The 24,597-nt window shown below is 40.7% G+C and overlaps 1 protein-coding gene across 1 annotated transcript in view; it reads left to right on the top strand.

The window, feature by feature from the left end:
• Nucleotides 1-24,597, top strand: part of CHST9 (carbohydrate (N-acetylgalactosamine 4-0) sulfotransferase 9) — an 84,566-nt gene that overhangs the window by 52,395 nt on the left and 7,574 nt on the right. Inside the window, exon 2 of the mRNA XM_009886640.1 lies at nt 12,244-12,281. Coding sequence (XP_009884942.1) covers nt 12,244-12,281 — 38 coding nt within the window. The remainder of the gene's footprint in view (nt 1-12,243; nt 12,282-24,597) is intronic.

The following is a 24,597-nucleotide window of genomic DNA, read 5'->3' as shown; positions in this document are numbered from 1 at the left end:
CCCCAAGATCTCATTCCTGAGTAGCAGTGAGCAGTCCACTGCTTTTGAGTTTAAATAAAAGTTTTCCCCTAAAAGTTTCCTAGCGTCACTTTGCATAAATTGCACGTCACATGTCATTTTATTACCAACTTACTCTTGTAAAATGTTCTTTAACCTCCATCATTTCTACTCCAAAATAAATTAATAATATCAGCAAGTGTTGTCATTTCTGTTTGTGGTACCTTTTGAGTGATTTTAGAGCATGTTGAACAGCATGGGTCCTCAACATGAGTGAGCAGGACTCCACTGGTGACTTTCTTCCATGGTGAGAATTTAATCTTCTCTTTCCTATTCCTATGCTCTGTTTCCTGTCTTTTAAACATTTGCTTTTCTAAATCCATGCAAAGATGTTCCCTCTAATTCTGTGCCTCTTAAGTTTCCTTAAGAAATCTTGTGAGAGAGATGTTATCAAACAATTTTTGGAAAGCCAAATGGACAATGTATCTGAGTATTTAAAAAAAAAAAAAAAAAAAAGAAGAAGAAGAAAAAAAGGATCCCATAAAATGCAAGCCCTGAAAGAAAAAAGCAGGCAGTCAAGAGTCTTGTTATTGTTGCTCATCTGAACTATTCAGTTATTTGTGACAAATCTTGATGTTCTGGTGCTGATGGTGCAGTAGCAGCTGGGCAGATGAGGGCTCTGAGGATGTGGATTTACAGCAGGTTTATGCTGACCTACACATGAGCTTCTGCAGAAGGGGACTTCTCCTTGTCTCCATTGTTGTTCCCGGCCACGTGTCTCCACCTGCACAGCTGATGTGGCTAAGCTGATATGGCTGAAAGTCAGCCTATTAAGCAAGATGAGAATTTTTAGCTGAATCAGGACTGTGATGTGTCTTGACCCCACGATGCAGCTGCGCTCGTGCTGGCACAAGGGAGGAGGAGGAGGAGGAAGAGCACGTCACTATGTGTGGACTTGCAAGACTGTCCATTTTTACAGCTTAAGCCAATCATAAAACCAAACCCTAAGAAAAGTTGTGTGTCTGTAGCTTGCCTGAAGTGGTATTTTTAGTTAAGATAATTTGGGTGTTGGTTATGAGTAGGTGGTTGCGTGATGGCATTTGTTTTCCAGCGAAGAAACAGGAGTCCGCATTGCATTAATAGAATCGGTCTATCCTCTTCTCAGAAATAAGCATTAAAAATGAGGGATTTCTTTATGAGTTCTGTCTGTGTGGCTTTCTCCTGTGACCTATAAGCCTAGCTTCCATTATTCCAGTGGCTTTGTTAGTATGTTTAATTTATTTCATGCTATACAGTAGCAACCAGTGGTGGTTCCATTTATTTCTGTGGTCCTCGGAGCTAGTTACCTGTAATCCAAGGGGACAAAAAGTATTGTTGAAAGTAAGGACACTACTGATACGTTTGTGTGAACAGAAGAAATCTGAAACTCCAAGCTGTTTGCAGCTCTGCTATTCCAGAGCCTCTGCCTATACATCTAATTAACCATCCATTTAAAAATGCTGGCCACTCCTTGCACTGCCTGTCAGTAACATCAAGATGTAAAATTAATTTTTCTGAAGATTTGCTTCTCATATACTTGCAATAATTGGATCTAGACTTAATATTGTAAACAATCTAAATTACAGAAACCACTTTAATTATAGCAATAAGTCAATATGTTAGTGATACTCAAAAGTTGGGGGGGTGGATGCTCAATTATCACATTTTCTTTTTTAGATCCCTCAGAAGGCAGGAAATTCAGTCCTGTCAAATTGTGTTTTTTACTCTTCACTAATTATTTAAGTAATAGCAATTAGCGTGGCTTTAGTTCAAAATGTTTTCTAATCTGAAGAGAATTTTTCCACCTTTACTTTGTGTTTCTTTTCACATTCTTTAATTAGATTTCATATAAAGAAATGTGTCCATTATAAATAAATGCTAATAATAAGCTAAATAGAAATATGCTTTTTCCCCTTCATCTGTGGATGTGAAGACCTTTCCCCTGCAGTTAGCACAAAGCCAATAACAAGTTTTGTTGATAATCAGATACAATATGGACTGTGTTCCCCTGTCAGAAGAAAAGAGAAATGTCTCATCCTGAGTGCTTAATTCAGTAGAAATTAGTAATTTACATGTGAATAAAGGCAGCATATTATGAATATGTCACTTAGTACTTGCTGAACCTAACTTGGTCAGTAATTCACATGCTGATTCATGTCAGGCATGCAGCATTTTTTTTTAATGCCTGAGAAAGAATACTGTTTGCTGGGGAAGAATAAACAGGGTGGGTTATTTGAGTCATAAAAAAATATTTTGAATCACTTGGTGCTAAGGACTCTCTCAGAATGGCGTTTTCACCCTTGCAGAAGACACATTAATTTTATCCTCAGTTGGGGGTATCATCATCGCTACCAGTATTAGTACACACCCATGGTTTGCAAACCAGGGCTGGGTAGACTTGTCTCTTAAATCAGTCTGCCAGTCATGAACATGGCTGCAATTCCAGCTGTAAACTGCTCCCTCCCCTTGCTGTGCCTGGCATGTCACATCCTACGGGAAGATCGCTCAGCTTGTTGCCCGAAGGCTGCTATGTAAATAGTGGTTGTGTGCTATATGGTCGTGTTCTTCTCGTAGGTCTCCATAAAACTGCACCTGCACATTTTATGGATGCAAATTGTACCCAGGTACCAGCTTTTGGTACATACATATGGTCCTTTGCAAGCAGCAGCAGTATATTTTGTGGGCAGAAAATGCTTGTGTGTACAAAACCTGCAGGTGTGGCTTTAAAGCCCATTTGACAGTTTACACTTTATGCATGAAAAAGGTGTGCATTACCTGAGAATGTCTACTTAGGCTCTGCCCGAGTGATCAAATTGATACAGTGCATCGTTTATGCGTTTGGCGTTGGGGTACTTTGCTGTTTCTGGGTGCTGGATACCACCTTACTGCTGTTATTTTCAGTGTCTGTTTAATTAAAAGGAAACATTTAACCATGTTTTCAGTGACATATGTGAGTTCAGTTCTCATAATGATTTCTCCAGCTGAACTTGCTTCATCACCCCTGCCACTTTTGAGCGTTGCCAATATCCAAGTTGGTGTAGCAAGGATGGCACGCGGAGGGAGGCACAACGGGCATTTCTAAAGTAAGCAGAAGGCTCTTGCCAAAGCAGAGCACGGTGCTGTTCATGAGGCTTAGAGCATCAGGGTGTTTCACCTGTGGGAAAGGAGGCGATTGCAATTAGCCACAGTATGTGCAATATATACTCCGTTGCTACTCAGCTATCCAAAGTTAGGGGAAGGGCAGATTACAAGCTTGAGCTGCAGGTCTGGCTTTAAAGACATTAAGCATACAAGAATTTTTTTTTTTTTTTCAAAAAAAGCTTAAACGTGCTCTGATATAGTGGTGGTGAATCCTTTGTAGACTGGCCTGCAGAGCTGATTTTGGATTTTGTGGGAGCTGAGCTCATAAGGTCTTGATGAAATAACTACTGTCAGTTCTCTCTTAGATGAATTTTGGTTTACTTCTACCTACAAATTATTGAATCCTTTTTTTTTGCCCTAGTCAACTACCTTGTCAGTATGGAGGGTACAGTTTGAATTCTTTGATGCTCAAAGAACACATTCAGAGAACATGACTAAAATGCTTTTACACATCTGTTGAACTTTTCTTGTTGAGCATTGCTTGCACATCATTATAGGCTCTTCTTTCAAGGAGATCCTTAAAATATCATTTTGTACTGTTTTAAAAAAAACAAAACCAAACTGTACTAAAGTTGTGTATGCAGAAAGACAAGTATACTTGTTTAATATTGCTATAAACTCCCTTCTTTGCCTGAGAGCTTTATTTCTTTATAACAATAAAAACTGAGCATCCATAATATTTTCTTAGAGTGGAGAAACAGTGAGAAGGAAAGGTTTTACAGTGCTCGAGACATCAAAAAAATTGACTCAAATTACAGTAAGCAAATAAAAGAGTCTTATTTGGTAATATAACCTCCTTTGGTAACGTTTCAGTAACATACTCATCCATGACAAACATCAAAACTGTGTATTGTTGAATTATTCACATTCACATATCACAAATTGACTACTTAGATTAAATGCTCTTGTCAAACCATCCAAATCCATTTGAGAACCAAATCTGTAGCTGTGGTTGAGCTTTCCACCTCGCTTCTCTTTCCCCAATTTTTTTTGAGTAGCACAAACCTGAACCCTTGTGCATCTTGGATTCATATTATATTCTCAGTCATGGATGACCTTTTACAAATGACTTCCAATAACTACAGCTGAATTCAAGCACAAGAGTTGGTTGCAAAAGGTCATACTCTAGTTATACAAAATGTAGGTAAATTTGTACTCCCTCCAGCAACTGATTGCTGTAGGTTTTTTGGTAGGTATCTGACCAATCTTAATTCAGAGTCATGCATTAGGAAAGGTTATATTCTAGCTTTGTTTCTCTTTGCCTTTGTCCTCCTAGTTTTCTTTCACTATAAAATTATCCTGTTTAGAGATTTTTTTTCTCATTTTTCAGGTTTTAAGGTTCTGTTTCAAAAGGCTCCTATTTCACCTTTTCCTCTTCCCCTCTGTTCTTTACTAGTGGATTAATTGCAGAGTCTCGTGCGTGTAATCTTCCTTGTAAACGTGAGTGGTGCCTTTCTGTGAGGAAGTGTCACGTTCTCATTGGGGAATATTTCATTTCCAAATCGAGTAATTTCAGAGAAGTTATTTGAGGCTAGTGTCCTAAGAGCGTGCCTTAGAGTGGCAAATTTAGACCCTAAACAAAGAAACATGGCAGATTAAAACAAGTACAGTTTATTCATGTAGGCATAGCTCAGAATGAGTAGTAAATTGAAAGAATATTTTCTCTCATCGCCACTGGTCACTTCCTGGCCTTATGTTGTATAGACAATTCATCTCCTTTTTATTTCTGAAATACAGAAACTGTAGACTAAGGCTTCCCATGGAGACTTTGCTGTGGGAATCTACTTTGTAATTAGTGCCAAGAAGCTGGATTTTTCCACCCCTGTTTGGGCTTGCTGCGTGCTCGTCTTGCACACCACTGCTTCTGATTCACACCAGAGAAGCTTTATAGCTCAGCTGTTTGTGGTGCAGTTGTCCTAGCAGGTGAGTCAAAATAAGGTTCTGTGGGCATAACCCAGTAGGAGCTTGTGTGCTGCTTCCCATTGGTACTGGCACCTTCATCTTCATATATCATTTCCAGGGTATTCTAATTAAGTTTGTACGGGGAATACTGTGCTTCAGAGCTGGGTATCAACTCATCTTCACTATAAGTGAAAAGCCAACAGCTGAACTTCTTTAGGATCTGCCAGATTGCATGGTCATTACTCCATGTGGCTTTGCCTTAACATGGTTAATCTGACTGCAAATTTCAACTGCAGTCACATTCCTCGTCTGGGTGGGGGCAACCATATGTTCTTAATACGGACAGAAACCAAGCAGGAACCAAAACCAAAGCCAAACTACTGCAATGCTTCAGCTCTACTGCGAGTGCAATGCAAATGTTCAGCTGTCTAAGACCATAACAGGGTATATTAAAGAGATAGCTCTATGTCTATGGCTTTCTGTGTGGGGTCTGAGTATGTAGATTCAAGATCTAGTTGTTCTCCATGGTCTTTTCCATCATGACAGCTCTTACCACGCTATTCTTGGAGTAAATGCCAGATAGTTTTCTTTCGGCAAAAAAGAATTGGGGTCAACCATCCCTCATTTAACACAGACTAAGAACCTTGATATATGAAACGTCAATGGATCAGCTGGTGGGTAGAAACATCTTCTTTTGTGTCAAAGCCCCGAAACCTATTTTGTGGAAGATAACTGCATAAGCAATTGAGCTCAACACTGGAGCATAGTCAAAAAGGCATTTTAACAGATTATGTGACCTGTCCTCTAGTTGATGATAATATAAAGCACCATACATAAATGGCAATGTGGTAGTGGAGGTTGGAGGTCCATGTGATTTGAAATAAAAAAGCAGTGGCAGGAACTGAGGCAGTTCCTACCTGAGGATTTGATTGTGACAGAATTTGACAGAATTTGAGGAAATGTATCTGCTAAACCATAACTAACTGATCTTTGCCTGACTAATTGGAGATGAGTAGGAATCCACGATTTGCTTCATTCAGTTCCTTAAAGTTCTGAGGTACCTGGATAAAAGCAAAAAGCATTTCGAAGCAGTTGCATAGCGAGCTGTAAAACAGAATTGAAACAAACTATTCTTGTTGTTGGATACAGGATGAATGCCAAATAGGCATTGAAAATACACACGACGTTCAGCTGGAAACCATCCAAACCATGATATCAATATTGGTGTTGATATTAAAACCAAATACGCTGTCTGGCACATTTCCATTCTAATCTTCCATCCTTAAAGGAAAAGGTGACAAATTTTTGCTTCGCCTTTCCCCAAATATATAAAGCACAACCTTCTAGAAGAAAACTGGCAAACAAATCTGCCTACTAATTCTGTTAGCGGGCACCCAGGCAATTCTGTGTCATATGAAAATATTTATCAATGCTGATGAGGCAGAGGGAAGGTAAAACTTCAGATTTTTAATTAACTTATATTATAACATCTCCTTGCCCAAAGTACAGTTACACAATGTTAGTCAATGCAGAATTTGGTCCAGGAACGGATTTGAGTTATACCCTCCCCCTCCTTTTTACACACAACAGAATTAATGAATGAGGGCCCTCAGTCCTATTAAGACTAATGTTTCTTTGTCAGTCCAACTTTCTTTTTTCCTTTGGGGTTTCTTCTTGTTATGACTTTGTTAGGTGGAAACTGAATGGTGTATGTTAATCAACACAAGGCATTTGGCTACTTGGGCTTTCGTAAATGTTTAGTTTCCCAGGGTCCTTTGAACCTCCTAGGGAACAGTTCTGCATCCTTATTAGAGACTGACAATTAAAGGTCTGTTTTCATATCAAAAGTAATCACGAAAAATTAGCTAGGGAAACCTTGGAATGCTGTGAGAGTTTCAGTGTTTTGAGATGGCCAACTTTCCTTCATTTGCTTCAATCAGTATCAACTTGGGTTTCTTTTTATGTTTCCTACTGCCAGGGCAACTTATGAGTTGGCGTTGTGACAACTGAGAAGGATTATGCAATGCCGTGAAGATGTGATTAATACATTTTAGGCCACTGTAATCATATTCAGTTGCATTATTATCACAGAGGTGCAAAAAGTGAGCTAAACTCGGTTTTGAAGGCAATGCTGTAAATGAGCAGTTTTGGTTTTCTGAATTGCTTGTGAGAAGGAGGAGGAAAATGCTATGCACATCTGCAGGAGCTGTGTTGCTTGCAGATCTCCAACACTGTGCGGGTAATTTATAGGAAATCTGTGGTTCTGCCCTAAATATTTTAATCTTTGTTTGCCAAATTGCAGGCTTTCACGGAAGATAATCTGTTAGTGTCACACCTTCTCAGTTATAAGTCTGAAAAACAAATCCGAGTGTTTCTTCCTCAGGCTCTGGTGCCAGGGAAAATGCTGCAGAAGTTTGTCATGAAAAAGTGCTTCGGTTTCCTTTCACTTCTCAGAATCTGCTCTGGTAGTTTAGGAAACCAGTAATGAAAGCAGGGTGGATCATAACCAAATAGGTCGCATATGTGTTTATTTAGGTCTACAAAAGTAAAATAAAATCCAAAGCTGGTAGTGTTTCTGTCACGAACTGGAAAAACAAAATTAAACTGATATTAGAATATTGAATTCCCTCTTCAAAACTAGCAGTGCCGTTCCCACTAGCAGTTAAGTGAACATGGCTATTTCAGACTATGCATATAGCTGCTTCAGAGCAAGGCTGAGGGTCCCCTTTGTCCCCTGGGATTCTCCCCACTTTTCTCAGTCTGCTTGGAAACCCTCAGGCACTTGGAACAGGGAGACAGATCCAGAATTTCTGCTCATACCCTGCCTTGCTGCCATGCCACAAATATTAGTAGGATTATCTGAAGACTTAAGTAAACAAACTTTATGTTCCAAAGCCTTCATTTTATTGATGTTGATGATGGTTGCTTGAAGTATAAATTAGGATTTGATTTTGGGGAGAAAAAAAAAGAAATCCTTTGTTGCTAGGACTTGTAGCAACGTCACATAAATTGGCAGATCTGTGTATTTAAGGGATTTTACACTCTAATTAAATGCAGTAGTAGTCTTTTGCCTTTTGAAATGAAACCTTTTTTTCTTTTGCTACATACTTAGGGAACAAACATGCTGTCAAAATCCTTAATGTATCCAACTATTTGAACATAAGAAACAGCATCAAGCTGTTATTTGTTCTGTTGGAGTGTACTCATATTTCCAATCTGAATCTTTTGTACCTGGTGATCTTAATTATATTTGAGCTGGAAGTAGTTTAACATTAAAAGGAATTACAGCAGATTAATCTGTAAACCTGCACAAATATCACATTCCTTTGTATGGAGGTAAGCAGGGCATAGTGTGCATAATTACATGTTGTTCTCTGTTTACGTTGTGTGCATAAGGCTGAGGAGTCAGTGTTGCAGTTCCTCGTGACAGCATCAATTATGGCACGCTCTTGTGTCTTGCAATGGTCAGTTACATTAGAGAACATACGTTATTCCTCTCAGTAAGGTAATCCTCCTTATAATAAGAACAAGTAAGCAAAAAAAAAAAAATTGAAACCCACAACTTGCCCTGGAAACAGGAATTAGTACACTAATTAGTGTATAAAAATACAGAGAAATCTTTTAAAGAATGTTTGCTGTAATTTTGTTTTTCTGAAGTGATATAGCTTGAGGTCAACCCAAAAAGGCTATTTATCTCAACCATCCAAAACCACATAAAGGTATTGTTTTACACTTTTTGCATCTGGAGAGACAAAAGAAAATCACTAAAAATTAATTGGGGGAGGTCTGTTTCTCCAGTCCCAATGCAAAAACATCATTGGAATCCAGTTGCACCAGTTTAGCCTCAGTTAGAGTGGCAGGAGAGCAGAGCCTCAGGAAATAAGAATCATAGTTTTTACTGGTAAATACATCTTTTGACTCAAAGTATTAGTGCAGCCCACTTAGGAACAGTATGCCAGATGTCAGGTGGGAAAAGGAAGTTTCAGGAGAAATATAGGAGAAGAATGAGTCATTCACGTGCAGTCTGAGTTGCAGAAGATGTGTCTCTTGGACTACACCAGCTATGCTGGGCAGTTACCGTATAAATTTCCAGATGGAAGTAAATTTCCCAGTTAGTTGATGTTCATGCATCCATTCATCTTGCATAAGCTGCTACCTCATTGCAGTGGCTCTGGAAATACTGTCATAAATTTTGAATTTAGCATGTGTAGGTCTACCAGTAATGAAACTTCTGGCAAGTCTCAAGAATTACCTGCATTTCATGAGACTGACATGGGTGTTGCCTGTGCGACTGGCTGACATGTTCTGATAATTCTGGTTTTATCAGTGTCCCATTGCCTCATGTCCTTTGAATTTGGAGCAGTCTGTCAAGTAGTGCTTCTTGAATGCCTCTAGTGAATGCTGATGGTCACCTCAAGTGGTCACAAGGCATCTAAACAGAAACATCCTTCTGGAAATCAAGGGTGCCATAAATAAAACAAAGATTAGTGATGAGTCACTGTAAGGGAATTCTGGGGATATGGAAAAAAAAGCACGACAAACAAAATTCTGGTTGCTTTCAATGACAAAGCCTTCTACTGCCCTACTGTTAGCCATCAGCTGGAAACTGATGTCAGCACTGTAGGTGTTTTCACAGCGTAACATTCTTATGCTTTTTAAACTCCTTTTTCTTTTTAAGCTGAATTCTGGAGGGACATTTTTATTTGATAGTTGTTGTTTTGGAAAGAATTTCTTTTTTTAACTTAATAATGGTCTATTAGCAGTGAGGAAGAGGGAAATAAGAGACTATTCTATTCAGGCTAAGAAAGATGATGTTGTTACGTGTGTTCACGTTTTTTCAGTACTTTTTGTAGCTTTTCTCCTTAAAACAAAAGTACAGTAGACACTGGGACTTTTCAGGCTTCCACATATAATGTTGCCAATGTATTTCCACCCTCATTTGCAGCATCCCTGTTATTACAGACCTTGGCCTCTTCTGAGCACAACTGCTGACTATGTGAAATTCACATAGTTTTTCTGTGATGAGGACAAGGATCATCTAGCAAATAAATGGAGATCGCAGTATTCAATTTGCTGGTGACCTTGAATTTGATCTCTCTTCTATCCTTAACAGCCTCGTCAATCTCTGTCCTGTTTAACCCATGTCATCATTACTGGTGTATCATACAGAGACTTCTGCAACTGCCTTTTCCTTGATACTGAAGTATTGAAATCACCAAAAGAAAGAACTAAGAGTGAATGAGGAAAGAACTACCATAAATTCTTCTTCACCTTTTCCTTAGCAGTGTCAGAAATGACCACAGAGGTCTTTCCCAGACTTTCTGTTCATTTTTATATTTGTCTGAGGTAGAAACCACGAGTTTGATTGATAATGCAATTTGCATCTCGAGGCATCACTGCAAATACAATGGCATGAAAGGCTACTCTGGCGGAGCGCACTTTTCCCCCTGGGCTGACTTTAGAAACTCATTGATGTCACTTCCTTCCTCAGTCAGCAAGTGAATTTTCACTAATTCTCAAGACCAGCTGTCCATGCTGTCAACAGAAAGTTATTAAAATTCCTTTAAAGTGAATCAAAATAGCCTAAAAACAAATGTACTGGGAAACAGGAAAGCATCAGTATTCAAAGTCCACAAACCTTTGAGCAAAATAGTGTTGATCTAACCAGAGATTTCAAACACTCTGCTTTCCTAGCAACTTGTATATAATTAGAGAATGCTAAAAACACATATGCCTTTAATCTTCTATTACCAACAATCTATTTGGTTAAAATATTAGTTACAAGAATTAATTCTGTTTCTCCGAAAGATGAACTCAGTGAACAAAGGAATACATTTTGAGAAGTCTCCCCTAAATGATAGGTGGTGGTGGTGGGGGGGGGGTGTTAGCCAAAAAAGCATAATTTTTATATTTAGCAAATAAAAACACAACACAAGCATGCAGGAAGTAATTATCATAAGAGACAATCTTATAATATAGCCTAAAGTGATTATCTTTATCTGAATTATCTATAATGCTTTCCTTGACAAGAGGAGTATTCTCAGGGACAAGTAGGGAAGATCATTTTCCTTTAATAAACAGAGTCTTTATACTGTATTTTAACACTTAAAATATTTTCACCTCATTTTAAAAATTTGATCCTGTACCACACACATCAGTATGAAGAAATTCTGTTGAAATTGAGTATATTTTCAGTGCTGGCAGAGGCAGCCACCCGTGCTAGGCAGAAACAGGCTCCCCTGACAGTTAATAGTGATACTGACAGGTTGTAAACAGTGTCCTATCCTTATTACTTAAAAAAAATACAAAAACAACCCTCCGATGGGTACATGTAGCCTGGCTGGATAGGTAAGTGTGAAATTCCTGACTTGCCCCAATACGTGTGGATGGTCTCTAGTAGCAACGAGAGGGTAAATTGATACAAGCTGCCCTTTTGACAACTAGTGCACGGGAACAGTAAATGAGGCAAAATTACGGTCCTTTTTGATCTAAAAGAAAATAAGAGGTTTGAGGTGTCATTGCTGCTAGGGTCCGGACGACTGTAGAAAAGCAATGTTCTGTTTAGGCTTTGATCATGTCTTCAGAAGCACACTGAAGGACACTGCAGAAGGCGGCCAGAATAAGGAAGCAAGACCATAATTCAACTTGCCACTTTCTGGATGTTATCAGGATAGAATTTCTGCCTTGAGTCAGCTGGTGCCTAACCTCAGTCTTGACACAGGCATGTAATTTTATTTCAGGGTAATGGCAGAAACTGCTTTTCTTCTCCAATGGTCAAATCCTGAGCTGGATGCTCCCAGTTTCTGAGGCATGTATATGTGCAGCAGTACATCTCACAACTTAATTAAGATGCTTCGTAGCACGTATTTGAACTTTGTCGTCTTCACATTGAATGTCGTAATTCCTTGTGGGGTACCAGGTTAGCAAGATGGAGTACCTATATCAACCTTCTTTTTATCACATCTTGAATAAGAGGGGATTGTGTTTCTTTTACTTTAGGTGGATTTCCAATTTGAAGTTTCAAGTCATATGTACATGTTAAATTCTAGTTTTTAATTACAAGGTTTGAGGTTTTTTTCCTGAATTCACTGGGGTTTTGTTCTGTATGTACATGACCATAGTATTTTAAATATGTACCAACTAATTGCTTTCTTTCTCTTTCAGAGTCTGCAGAAAAATTGCAACAACAGATAATTAATCAGGTATTTTGAAACTTTCCAACTTTTTGCTACTCATTTTTTCATGTAAAAGAATTGTAGGAATTACAAAGAGGAAAATTTCGCAGGACGGGCTAATGTTAACTATATAGGTCTGCTAAGGACCACATATCAGACAACTGCCTGGCTCTGCAGATGTGTTGAATTCACAATTCACAGTAGCCATCATTTTGACTGAAACCTAAGATTTGCCATTTAAGCAATTCAGTGCATCTACTCTCAATGTGTTGATGGTGAGGACAAAGCCTTGAGGTAATTTGTTCATTGGTTTCAAATTTTGTAGCACAGAATTAGGCTTTTTTTTTTAAAAAAAAAAAAGAAGTAATATTTCTCCTGTTTGCTAGTATTCCTTTTAAAAAGTTGAAAGCTATCAATATGAAATACTTGCACAGCTCATGTAAGCAGTGTCTTTCAATGCTTAAGTTTTCGTTTCTGTCACAGATTTTCATTGAGGCTTCACTAAACTGTGACATTGCTTGTGCAGGTGTTTTCTGTCTTTATTACTGTATCAGTTAGGAGTAATTATTTAGAAAAAAAAAATTTATATATTGCAATTTAGTATTTCAGCATCAGGAGAAGGATATAGGAACCATACTGAAAAAAAAAAATAATCCCCTAATCAGAAAGAGAGGAGGAAACCTAGGGTTTGCTTTCCTAAATTACATGCTCTTCCAGATTGAAAGGACCGGACTTGTACAGAAGCGTTGTGTTGCTTCTCATTCTCAGCTTCTTGTCCTCTTACAGAATGGTGTTATCCAGATGGCATATAAATGGGTATCTGTATTGTTCATAAGATTTATTTTGAAAAGTCCCTTATAAAGCAGTCATTAAAATGTTTGTATGCCAGCAGTTACCCTTCCTTAAGCAGTCTTCCTTCCAAGCTATAAATTGAAGCATTAGCGTCATTATGTCACTGTTATCTGTGAGTTGATCATATAGATGGAGGTGACCGACCACCTAAGGCAGCCTGGTTTGGGTCTAACAGCATTTCCCCTGCTGTGGCAGAGCGTGGCACAGATGTCACTGTGTCACTTCCAGTGGCCTGAACTGGCACCGCTCCTCACTGAGAAAGCCCTTGCGTGTCTGGAAGCTTAGGGGAAGCCTGGTCCTCAGACACCAAATAATAGCCAGAGTTGTTACAACCTTCCCGTTATCTTGAGTAATTGACAGGTGAACATATTTAGCCCAGATTATGGCATTACATAAGCAAAGGACTTTTTTGACGTAAATGTAGAAATGTTTGAAACTTGATGGAAGTTCTGTGCTTTGGCTGAGAGTTTATATCCTAAAAGCAGCCTAATTAACTTTTATAAACTAAACTGCATTTGAAAATTAGCCTAAAATGTCTTGCAAAATCACTTTTGGGAGTCCATACTGGCCAGAAGGGGGGGCAGTTGTATTTTTAAAACACAACTTGGGGCTACATTGACAGGGCAGTGGATGGCTGATTGGAGACCTAATTCTGCACATTTTCTGTGTGACAAAATCAGCTCTGCGGATGCCATTGCCCTTTTCTGAGGAAGAACATATTGTGATAAAGAGGACATTTGTCACCGTTGCAAAAGGTGGATTAGGTGCCATACTTTGTGTATCCAGTCTTGGTCTTGTCCTGCATGCCACTGCCTTGCCCTCCTTGAATTGCTCACCTGCTCTGTGTCTGCAGTTAACTTAAGAACATCTAATTTTGCAAGAAAATTGCATTGTCTTGATATGTAGAGGGTGTATCTAAATAAAGCTGTAAAAAGTTGATTTGGGGGCAAATGGTAGACACTCACTTTTAAATGGATACTAGTGAAGCTAGTGATGCCCTTTTCCATACAAACCTCCTTTGGACTTCCGAAAAATGGAAGAGTGTTTCAAATTAGAAATCAATTTAATTTTCAAGTCTATAATTTAGGACACAGTTGCAGAGGCACTGCATATTTGATCTGTAGGAATATTACTTCAATAAAAAGATTTGAACCGGGGTTGAGTCTAATGGAATATCTCCCATAGAAGGATTCTGCTTATTTTCAGTACTGAACTTGAAATTTTAGATGCAGGATAAGATACTTATCTGGCTTAAGATCCTGTAGTCCCCTTTAAGTCAGTGCAACAACACTGAGTTAAACTGGCTGCCAGAAATTTAAGTGAGGGTAAAGTGGCTCTGGAGAAGATGAACGATGTTACAACTTGACAGGAGCAGGAGCGCAAAGGGTCAAAGAGCAGGAAATGTCATGTTGAGAGGTGATTGAAACCGAGAGGGGATGGGGAAACGATACAGCTCCTGTCCTGGTGATCTCCTTCTAGGTAAACCCATCACTGTCTGTGGGGATTTGGGACCTCTCGCATCGTGGAGGCCACTGTTGCTTCTGTGTCGTTCTTAGCTCTTTCTGAAGTCTGAGCAAAGTTTGGTGAAATATGATGTAGATAAAAGACTAAGGTAGTATCTGCTTCCAGAAACTTTCGACTACAGTTAACACTTTCACTGGCTCTTGTTCCCTTTCATCACAAGGAATTTGCTGGTTTTCCTTGAGCACCTTTGCTGTGATTTGTGTATATAGGTACATGCGTTCATTTAACAGCAGCCGTCATCTACCACTCTGCCTGAGCAGAGACATCCAGAAGTGGTATGCACTCTGCTTTTCAATACCTGTTTATAAGTACCTTAGCTACTTCAGGGTAAATCCTGGCACCGATGTACAGCCTGATTAGCTGTAGCATGTTAACTACTGCTAAGGGAAATGCAAGGAAACAAGAACAAAACTTGTGCTTCTAACTGTGTAAGAGTCTTGGCTAAAAACACGTTACAGACCGCCAATCAAAATGTGTCTGAAGGCAATCCTTTATGTTTCATCCTTACCACTCAGATTTGTCTGTGTTCTGGTCTTAATGTATGCTCCTACATGTGGTTTTTCCTCTCAGAAGCTGTGAAGGACTAAGAAGAATATGCATACTTGCATTTAGAAGCTGAAGTTGTTTGTGCAGTCAGAATTCTGGGTTAAAATCGCAGCTGTGTTTGAGCTCAGACTTGAGCCTGTCCTTTTTGCACTGAAGCTGCAAGTTGGGTCAGGAGGCTGGTGAGAGTGCTCCACTATATCTGTCCCACTGTTCTGTCCCTGAGGAGCTCTTTCCTCAAAGCAGATTCTTGCAGTGGCATAGACATCTCTTAGTCTTTTAACATCTGTGTCAGGGAGCGTTTCCTTTTCTGCACATGGGGTTGGGGAAGAAAGGACTGTGATGAAGCAATGTGCCTTCTAGAGCTAGGCTTGGACTGGGGATAACTGCAGCCCTGATATACTGTCAATATGTATGCACCTTCTGCCAAAGTAAAGAGGTGAAAGAAAACTCAAATCTCTGTTAAATGGCAACGTAAGTTTGTAGCACAGACCATGTTGGGGGATGACTTACGACCTGAAGGATGCTTCAGGTACACACATAGTGTAATAAACCTATGTTAATATGAGCAAAAACTTCACAGTTCAGTCCAAATTCCTTGGTTTTCCTTATGCACTGCTGTAGTTTACATCCATACTCTCCTCTATCCCCTTCATCCTCTCACAGAAGTTCAGTCCCCCAGCTTCCAAGTGCTGCTCCTTTGAGGTTATCTAATAGGTATGTCCCTGGCTTCTATTTTCCCAGTTTCAGGTCATATTCCTCAGTGTTACTTACTTTGTTCCCCCCATATTATCAGTTTGAAAATCTTCAAGAGAGCTAATGCATTTAGTCCACTAAACAAACTGAACTATTATTTCACTTTCATGTGCTTCATAGAATTGCATAATGGTTGAGGTTGGAAGGCACCTCTAGAGATCATCTAGTCTACCCCCATTACTCAAAGCAGGGTCAGCTACAGCAGGTTTCCCAGGATCACGTCCAACTGGAAGACAGTGCCAAAAGCCTTACTAAATTTGAGATAAACAACATCCAGTGCTCTCCCTTCACCCACTGAGCCAGTCATCTCATCATACACAGCTATCAGACCGGTCAGGCATGATTTCCCCTTGATAAATCTCTGCAGCACGAAGTCCAGCTGGAGGCTAGTCACCAGTGGAGTACCCCAGGGGTCACAGCTGAATAAAATACTGTTTAACTTCTTCATTACATACCAGGATGATGGGACGGAGTGTACCCTCAGCAAGTTGTCAGAGGATACAAAACTGGGAGGAGTAGTTGAGACACCAGATGGGTGTGCCACCATTCAGAGGAACCTCAACAGGGTGGAGAAATGGACAAACAGGAACCTCATGAAGTTCAGCGAAGTGAAATGCACCTGGGGAGGAATAATCCCCTGCTCTGTCATACTCCCAGGAATTGAGGTGAAGCTGACCAGCCAGTAGTTTCCTCGACGCTCCTACTAGCTGTCCTTGAAGACAGGAGTGACATTTGTTTTCTTCCAGTCCTCAGGAACCTTCCCCCACCACCACGACCTTTCAAGGATAATCAAGAATAGACTCACAATGACATCCTCCAGCTCCTTCAGCACTCATGGGTGCATCCCATCGGGTCCTGTGGACTTGCTTATGTCCAGTTTGCTTAAATACTCCCTAACCTGTTACTCGTCCACCAGGGGAAGTCTTCCTTGCTCCAGACTTTCCCATATGTCTCAGGCGCATGGGATTGCTGTAGGCCAGTCTTACTTGTAAAGACTAAGGCATGTAAGGTGTCAAGTATTTCAGCTTTTTCCATGTCATCTATCACCAGGCGCTTACCCCATTCAGCAGTTGGTCCACATTTTCCCTAGTCTTCCTTTTACTGTGGATAGAACTGTGGAAGCCTTTTTTGTTGCCTTTCATGTCCCTCTCAGGTGGGTTTTGGCTTTCCTAACCCCATTCCTGCATGATCAGACAGCGTCTCCACATTCCCCCAAGTCACCTGTCCCAGGTTCCACCTCTGGTATGCTTCCTTTTTATTTTTATTTTTTTTCAGAAGCTCCTTTTTCACAAATGCAGACCCCTGCTACCTTTGCTTGATTTCCTCCTCATGGGGATGAACCATTCTTGAGTTTGGAGGAGGTGATCCTTGAACTTCATCCCCATCCTGGACCCCTCTCCTCTCCAGGAGAACGCCATGAGTTTCCTCTAAGCAGGTTCCTGAACACCCTAAAGCCTCCTCTCCTGAACCCCAGGGTTGTGATCCTGTTTTTTGTTCCCTCTTTTCAGGATCCTGAACTCTGCCTTCTCATGGCAACTGCCATCACCCTGACCTTCACACCTCCAACCTGTCCTTCCATGTTTGTAAGTGTGAGGTCCACCAGCCAACCTCTCATTGTTGGCTCTTTGATCACTTTCATTAGGAATTTGTTGTCAATGCACTCCCCAAACCTGGATTGCTTGTGTCCTCCTCTGCTGCTCCTCCAGCAGATATTGGGGTGGTTAATTTCCCCTGCAAAGACCAGAGTCTGAGAATGGGAGGCTTCTTACAGCTGTCTGCAGAAGACCTCAGCTACCACTTCTTCCTGATCAGGGGCTCTGTCACAGACATCCACCACAGTGTTAGTCGCATTGGTCTACCCTCTAGTCGTGACCCACGAGCTCTCCACTGACTCTGGTCTGTCCAAAGGCAGAGCTCCCTGTGTCCCCACTGCTCTCTGACTGAACAGGTGACTCCCTACCTTGCTGTCCCAGCCTGCCCTTCCTGAAGAGCCTATATCCATCCGTGGCAGCTCTCCAGTCCTGTGAGCTGTCCATCTGCGTCTCTCTGATCCCGTGAAACTGCACACAGACCTCTAACTCCTCCTGTTTGTTCCCTGTCCAGCTTGCAATAGCGTACAGGCGCTGTGGAGAAGCACCCAGCCATGCTGGTTTCCCAGAGAAGGTATGAGAGCTTCCCCCATCATACTGTCCTGTAGGTACTTACTTGTTTACATGCACATGCTTGAAGTGGGCACCTCTAAGCACTGTCTGGTTAACTATGAGATCCCTCCTGCTCCCCCAGCGCGTTCTGTTTACCAGTAAGCAGAAGCTGAATTTTTTAAAAAATTATTTTCAATTTATTATGTGATACCTGCTCAGATAGGAAAATCAGACAGGAAAAATTGTTAATGTTTGCCCTACGCATAACATTTTCTTTCTTCCAGGCTGATCAGGGCTGCTCCTGATACCATCCTCTACCCCCTTCAAGTTCAGATAACATAACAGTCCTTCACTGATTAAATAATACATAGTACCGAAAAGGTGAATCCCAGAAAAATGCAGGAGGAAGTATTATTCAAATAAGAACAGCAGACAGTTTTATATGAGAACCTTTTCAATATTGTTTTGGAGGAAAACATTTCTCAGACTCTGTAGACAGGAAGATACATCAGCATGTGAAGATAAAAATATCTTCAATTTTATGAAGAATGATTCCTCTTGTGAAAAAAAAAAAAAACAAGCATTAGATTATGCAACTGACTAAGAAGACTGGATGTTCAACAGAAGTATTGAAAGAAATGGTGTGAGGTTTGAGCAATGAAAGGCAGTACAGGCTGGGAAGTAGGGTTGCAATCCTGTTTCCTCGGATTTCTGTGTCCCTTCTCGCTCTGTAAAATGGCAAGGGTTTTCTACCAGTGTTAATCAGAAATTAGGAATCACAATATTCACACGGGGTAGGCAATTATTATCTTTCCTTGTTTTGCAGACATGGAAAAATGAAGTGTGAAGGTCAAGGCGCTTGCTCAAAGTTGCAAAACCAAACACTGTGGTTCTGGCCAGTGCACCTACCCTTAGCCACAGTGCCGTTCTTTCTCATTATTCCTCTGCTTCAAGGAGGGATGGTGCTTGAACTAGTTAGTGTTTGGGTGGCACACCGGTCGTCTGTGGCACTGCTTGCAGATTAGCGCATACCAAGTGGATAGCTATACAAAAAAACTCCTAGAGAATAAACTAGGGTGTTTTCTTTTACCGATGGTAAACGTGAGTTAGCCCCCGTCAGTGAAAATAGGGTCTGCTGCCTTTCAGTCAGCATGAGGAGGGAGTGTGTGGTGGATAATCCACTTTGTAAATTCACTGCCTATTTTGTCCCACAGTAATTTAGGTATGCAATCAATTCACAAGTATTTATATTTTTATGTAAGATTGAACACATGAATTTGTTTAAAAGTGTATGGATGTAGACAAACACAGATTTGAGATATTCACCAACGTAGAGTACATTATACATTTCTGTTTATTTTTTATTTACCAATAAAGTCATCTAATTTGAATTAAATGCTAATTGTGATTGAGGGGAAAATGCTTTGAGACCTCTAGAGATCTTACTGACTCTTCCAAAGCAATTTGGGGGAAATCGAATTCTTCATGCCTGAATATACATTAATATTGTTCAGCTGAAGGTAGTTTCATTTGAAACTTTTCTTACCATTCCTAAAAGAGCAAAATGTCTCGTTTATGCTGGAAGATAAGTGTGTTTACCTGCAGACAAGATAGAAATGGATTCTGTTTGCCAGCAAGAAATCCCTGTGGATCTTACCACAGCCATTAATGTGAGAAATACTGCCATGTATGCAGGAGTGCAGCGTTACGTTGCAGGCCTCTCTTCTCAAAGGAGATGGTGGGTTTTGTGGGGAAGGAGGACAGTTATCATCTTCATTTTTACATCTCACTGGGTGTAAATGCCCTGGGTGCCCTAGGGAGACCTGTCCAGTCACGCAGCCAGGCCATCTCCTCCTCAGTCGTCCTGCAGTTCGTCCTGCAGTAACGTTTGAAGCCTGGGACAATTTTAGCCAACTTTGGTACAGCCATAAGAGAAGAGCTCAGTGATGTGAAGGGTGGTGGCTGGTCAGAGGGGAAATTTTGTCCTCATTGGGGAAAAGGCAGTCAGTGGTATCCCAGCTTCGTATCCATTTCAGGAGAGGGCAGAGGGATGGCCAGCGAGCACAAATGCAGGTGGTGAGCCAGCGTGTTGCCCACTGCTGCCAGTTGGGTACAGGCAGCAACTGGAAGCACTGGCCAGGGAGAGATGGGATGGGGAAAAGTGACTGAAATCCCTCCAAAACTAGGCTACCATTTGTGTCACCTCTTGTAAGAACATTCTGTTGAACAGCTTGTTTGTAGCTTGACATTTGCCGCTGAAGTAATTCCTTTAAAGTAATTGAAGAAAGGGTTTGGTGCCCGGCTCAGAACCTTTTGGGCTTAGAATCACATTGTTTCCCCGTATAACACATGCTGTTTGCATCGTTCTTTTTCCAAATATCTTAATAAACACCCAAGCTCTACATTTGGCTACTCAGAACAGATATCTAAGCAACTATTTAAGTAGCTATATCGTCATTGTAGTTTGGGGGAGCAGGTTAGGAAGGAATCCAAAGGGGCTAAAGTCAACTCAAGTCCAGATCTGTGACAACCTCTGCTCATTCAGCACCTCCCAGTGGAGGCAGCTGAGCCTTGTAGGCTTGTTCCTCTGCGGGTACAGGTGTGCCCCAGTGTTGGCAGGACTGATCCAACCCAGACACTTCTTACCTCAGTGTGATGGAAACCCAGAAATGGCCATCTTGCTGGGAAAGCTCACACCTGCTAGATTGGACCGCATGAGGTACAGGTATGCCAGGCGGCCTTCTTAACACGGTGTTAGGATATCTGTGAAAACTAAGTCAGTGATTCCCTGAGACAGGGAAGCCCAGGTTCATTTTCTTCCTCTGCCCAAGCAGATTTAAGCCTACGATTTCTTCTACCTGTAAGACCCATGTTATATCCCTCCTGTATGTAAAAATGAACTGGGGAGGAAGAAGGGGGGCTCATATGATGTCTGATGGTTGCAGCACTCTCTGGAAGAGGGGAGCCAGGATTTCAGTCCAAGCACGCAGGGTTAGTTAACCTCCAGGGTTAATGCCCAGCAGTTAGATGACCCCACCCCCGCCCCAAGAAACATGTCTACTCATGCAGATGGGGCAACGGGGACTGGGTCTCCCCTGTGCAGGGTGGATGTTGATCAGCGAGTGCCAAGGCATAGTCCCTAATACATCTGGAAAAAAGATGTCGGCATCTAGCCTCAGGCATCAGCCCTTGTCTTTAGAGAGGAAAATAGATGTTGTTTAAAATATGAAATGTGCTCTAAAATGCCTGCCTGGCTTGAGTTGTGACGATGCAAGAGGCATTATTTATTTTCTTCTCCATAAAATGACTGTATATGAATTACCATGCACTTGGAAGTAACAATTTTGAGAACTGCATTTGTCAACAGAGGGAACTGTTTAGGGTATTTGACTTGCTTCTGTGCTTTAAGTTATGAAAAAGTAGGCACGTTAACATTATTTAATGAACTCAAATAAGAAACCAATATGTAATATACAGAGATTACCTGAAAGTGTCATCTGCAGATTTAAACTCCCTGTACACATATAGTAAACCTCCCAGTCAGTGGAACCTAAGAGTCTTTTTCTAATATTATTCTTCATAAAATAAGTATTGTGTGCTCAGTTTGAGTCCATTTTGAATTTCAGGTTGCTTAAGCTGCTTTGCTATGACATTGTTCTGTACAGTGCTGATGTGAGTACTGATGAAGATTTATGGCCACTGACTGCAGTGGCTGACTTAGGTTTTATTAACAGAGTGTACACAGAGAAGGAGGACTGAGCTCAGAATTAAAAGCTGTTTGAACATACTGGTTTATCTGTACCCAAAATGAGTGTGACTGCATAGGAAGGAGGTTGGGCTAAATATGGCCAAGAGTTAAGTGGACCATGATCTGAAAGTAGCCTTTTATTAACAGTGCATCTTAGCTACACATCTAGAGACAAGCACTCCAAGCAAACTGGATGCAGGCTCTGTCCAAACACAAGCTGTGTGGGCTGCAATGTCTCTGTGCTTATTTACAAGTCTGTAAGTTACACTGCAAAGAACCAGCCCCATGAAACTGTTGTGAGAAAGCCAGAGAAGCAGCATCAGCATTGCACTGTCCAGAAGCCAATTTATCACTACCATCAATCGGCCTTGACAGTGATTTCTTTATTAGTAATAAGGGGGTGGGGTGCTTCCTTTTATTTTCAACACTTGGTTGCAGTTGCCTTGGTGAATTTTTAATCTGTCATGCAAACTTAAATGTTACTTAGTTTCTGATAACAATAGCATCTTTATTGGTACTTTTCTATTAGCCATACTTTGATCTTTCTTATCCTTTCCATTCTGAGCATGTTTTGGAGAAACCAAATATTTTGACTGTAAAAGCAGAAACAGGAGAGAGTTAATTCCAGATTTGAACATGAATTGGCAAGTAAAATTAGAGATTAGTTTCCTTCATCCAAGTTGCTGACCATATGAATCAGCTTGTAGAAGCGGCTCGTGCAGACTGTCTTGCCACATTAGCGTGGGTGACTTTGTGCTTTCTGTAGATGAAGGCAGAGGGCAGGGAGAGGAGGGGAGCCCTGTGCAAAGCCACCAGTCATGTATCTGTGAGGGTCTCGGGCAAAGACAAATGGGTTCTTCTATCCCTTTATTAAATGGGGACAGGACTGCTACTATAATCCTGATAATGCTACTGTTTATTGAGCCTCTCCCCTTTCCCCATTGCCTGTGGGCCTGGGTTGTTCTACAAAACCAGCTCTGGATTGATGCTTTTCTTTGACATTTTTACACACCAGCTCATCCCCTGACACATGGCTACACCACATTAAAAAAAAATACACACCTCTTTCCCTCTGCCCTTTCCTTCTTCACTCATTTTGTCTGTGCCCTTGCACAGACTCCGAGTCACCCTGCCGTGAGATGCCGAGCTTTCTGCTAACAGATTCAAGGGGCAAAAGTCACTGATTCACAAAGCTGTGTTTTGAAAACCAGCATTTAAAATGACTGGTATCTGTTGATTAAAATTTACCTGCAGTATTTTTTTTTTTCTTACTAGCATCAGTTATTCTCATTTGTGTCTGTCTCAGTGTTCACAAGTACCTTGCTTGAACCTGACTATATTTCAGCTACAAGCTATAAAGTTTGCCTCTTAGTGTCTGCAGGAAGCTTTAAACACCTCATATACTCAGGGTTTTTTTGTCTTTTTTTCCCCCCAACTCATTTAGTAATCTTAGAGATGCTTGGTACAAGCACATGTGTTTTAGGGATACATGTCTCATAGGAAAATGTGGTGTCTGTGTGGTGTCTGTTATAGTAAGGTTTTGCCTGTCAGGACTGATGGCTCCACATACAAAGTACTCCTAGATCTTAATTCAGAGGAAAGATAAGCTTGCTGCTATTTTGTGTTCTTTTGAGAACTTCAAGGGCAGAAAGAACTATGAAAGTTCAAAGGGCAGTTGTTTCATTCTTCCCCTTCCATAATGGAATTGCATGAGTCACAAGGTATCTCTGACAGAAGTACCTCTGGTAAACTTGCGGTGTTCACAAGGAATATATATGTCAACTCTGGCTTGAGAGGAATGTAGCAGTGGTGATTTGCCCTGAATAAATTAGATAAGCCAAAAATTCGTGGCTCCACTGGGAGGTGAGGAGTTAGTGGTGCCTGTCTCTGGAGTAGCTGTTTTAAGCACAAGTGATGAATCAAGAGGTTTATCTCCACTGCACAGAAGGTGAAGCACCTCATCAACAAACTTTTCCTGTCACGTGTGGCTAGCCTGGATAGTCTGTGCATTGGGAGGTCCTGTAGGGATTTGTTTAGCTCACCAACATTACACTACACAGCTGCTATGATATTTACATGTTAGTTCAGGTAGCATTGCAGTAGAGGTGTCTGATCGTTCTGAATTTCGCTTTGCAAATAGTCTTCTAGCACAGAAAAGTTAAGGATAATCCCTGCTTTTGGCAGGCTTAAGAAAACTTGCACATACATGTGTAAGTATAGTACTACATGTTTTTACATTTAAAGAGAGGTAGAAATAGCTCCAGGCATCACTGACTTGCTGAAGATAGGGGTCATGCAAACTTGTCCTCATATTTCAACTACATATCAATCCTGAACCATCTGCCACAATCATGAACCTCTATTGAAGAAGTCCTTCTAACTGTGCCCAGTTATGTGGAAAACTTTATATTTTAAGCAAATGAGGTTTAGGCTGAAACTATATATTACTTTTTCAAAGACTCACATGTACCTACAATCCAAGTAGGAGGATGTTTCTTTTATAGCCCTTCAGTATTCAAGCTGCCTTTATCTAAATACCCAAATTAAGAAACTGATTTCCATATGTTCTCTGATCAATAAGGAATCAGAGAGTGAATCAGAAAATGATTCTTGCCTCAGAACAGCCTTTCTCTGTCTGTTTCCTACAGAGAGATCCTAGGGAACAAGTAAGGTCCTGAAATTATGTGGCCATTATAATACAATCCCCACATAAGAAGCAACATAAAGAAATACGTTTATACAGTGAAATAATCATAGAATCATTCAGGTTGGAAAAGAC

Source organism: Charadrius vociferus, unplaced genomic scaffold (genome assembly GCF_000708025.1).
Source record: "Charadrius vociferus isolate BGI_N301 unplaced genomic scaffold, ASM70802v2 scaffold45, whole genome shotgun sequence".
Classification (NCBI taxonomy): Eukaryota; Metazoa; Chordata; class Aves; order Charadriiformes; family Charadriidae; genus Charadrius; species Charadrius vociferus.
Note: the sequence above shows the minus strand (reverse complement) of the source record. Positions and strands in the feature narration are given on the sequence as shown.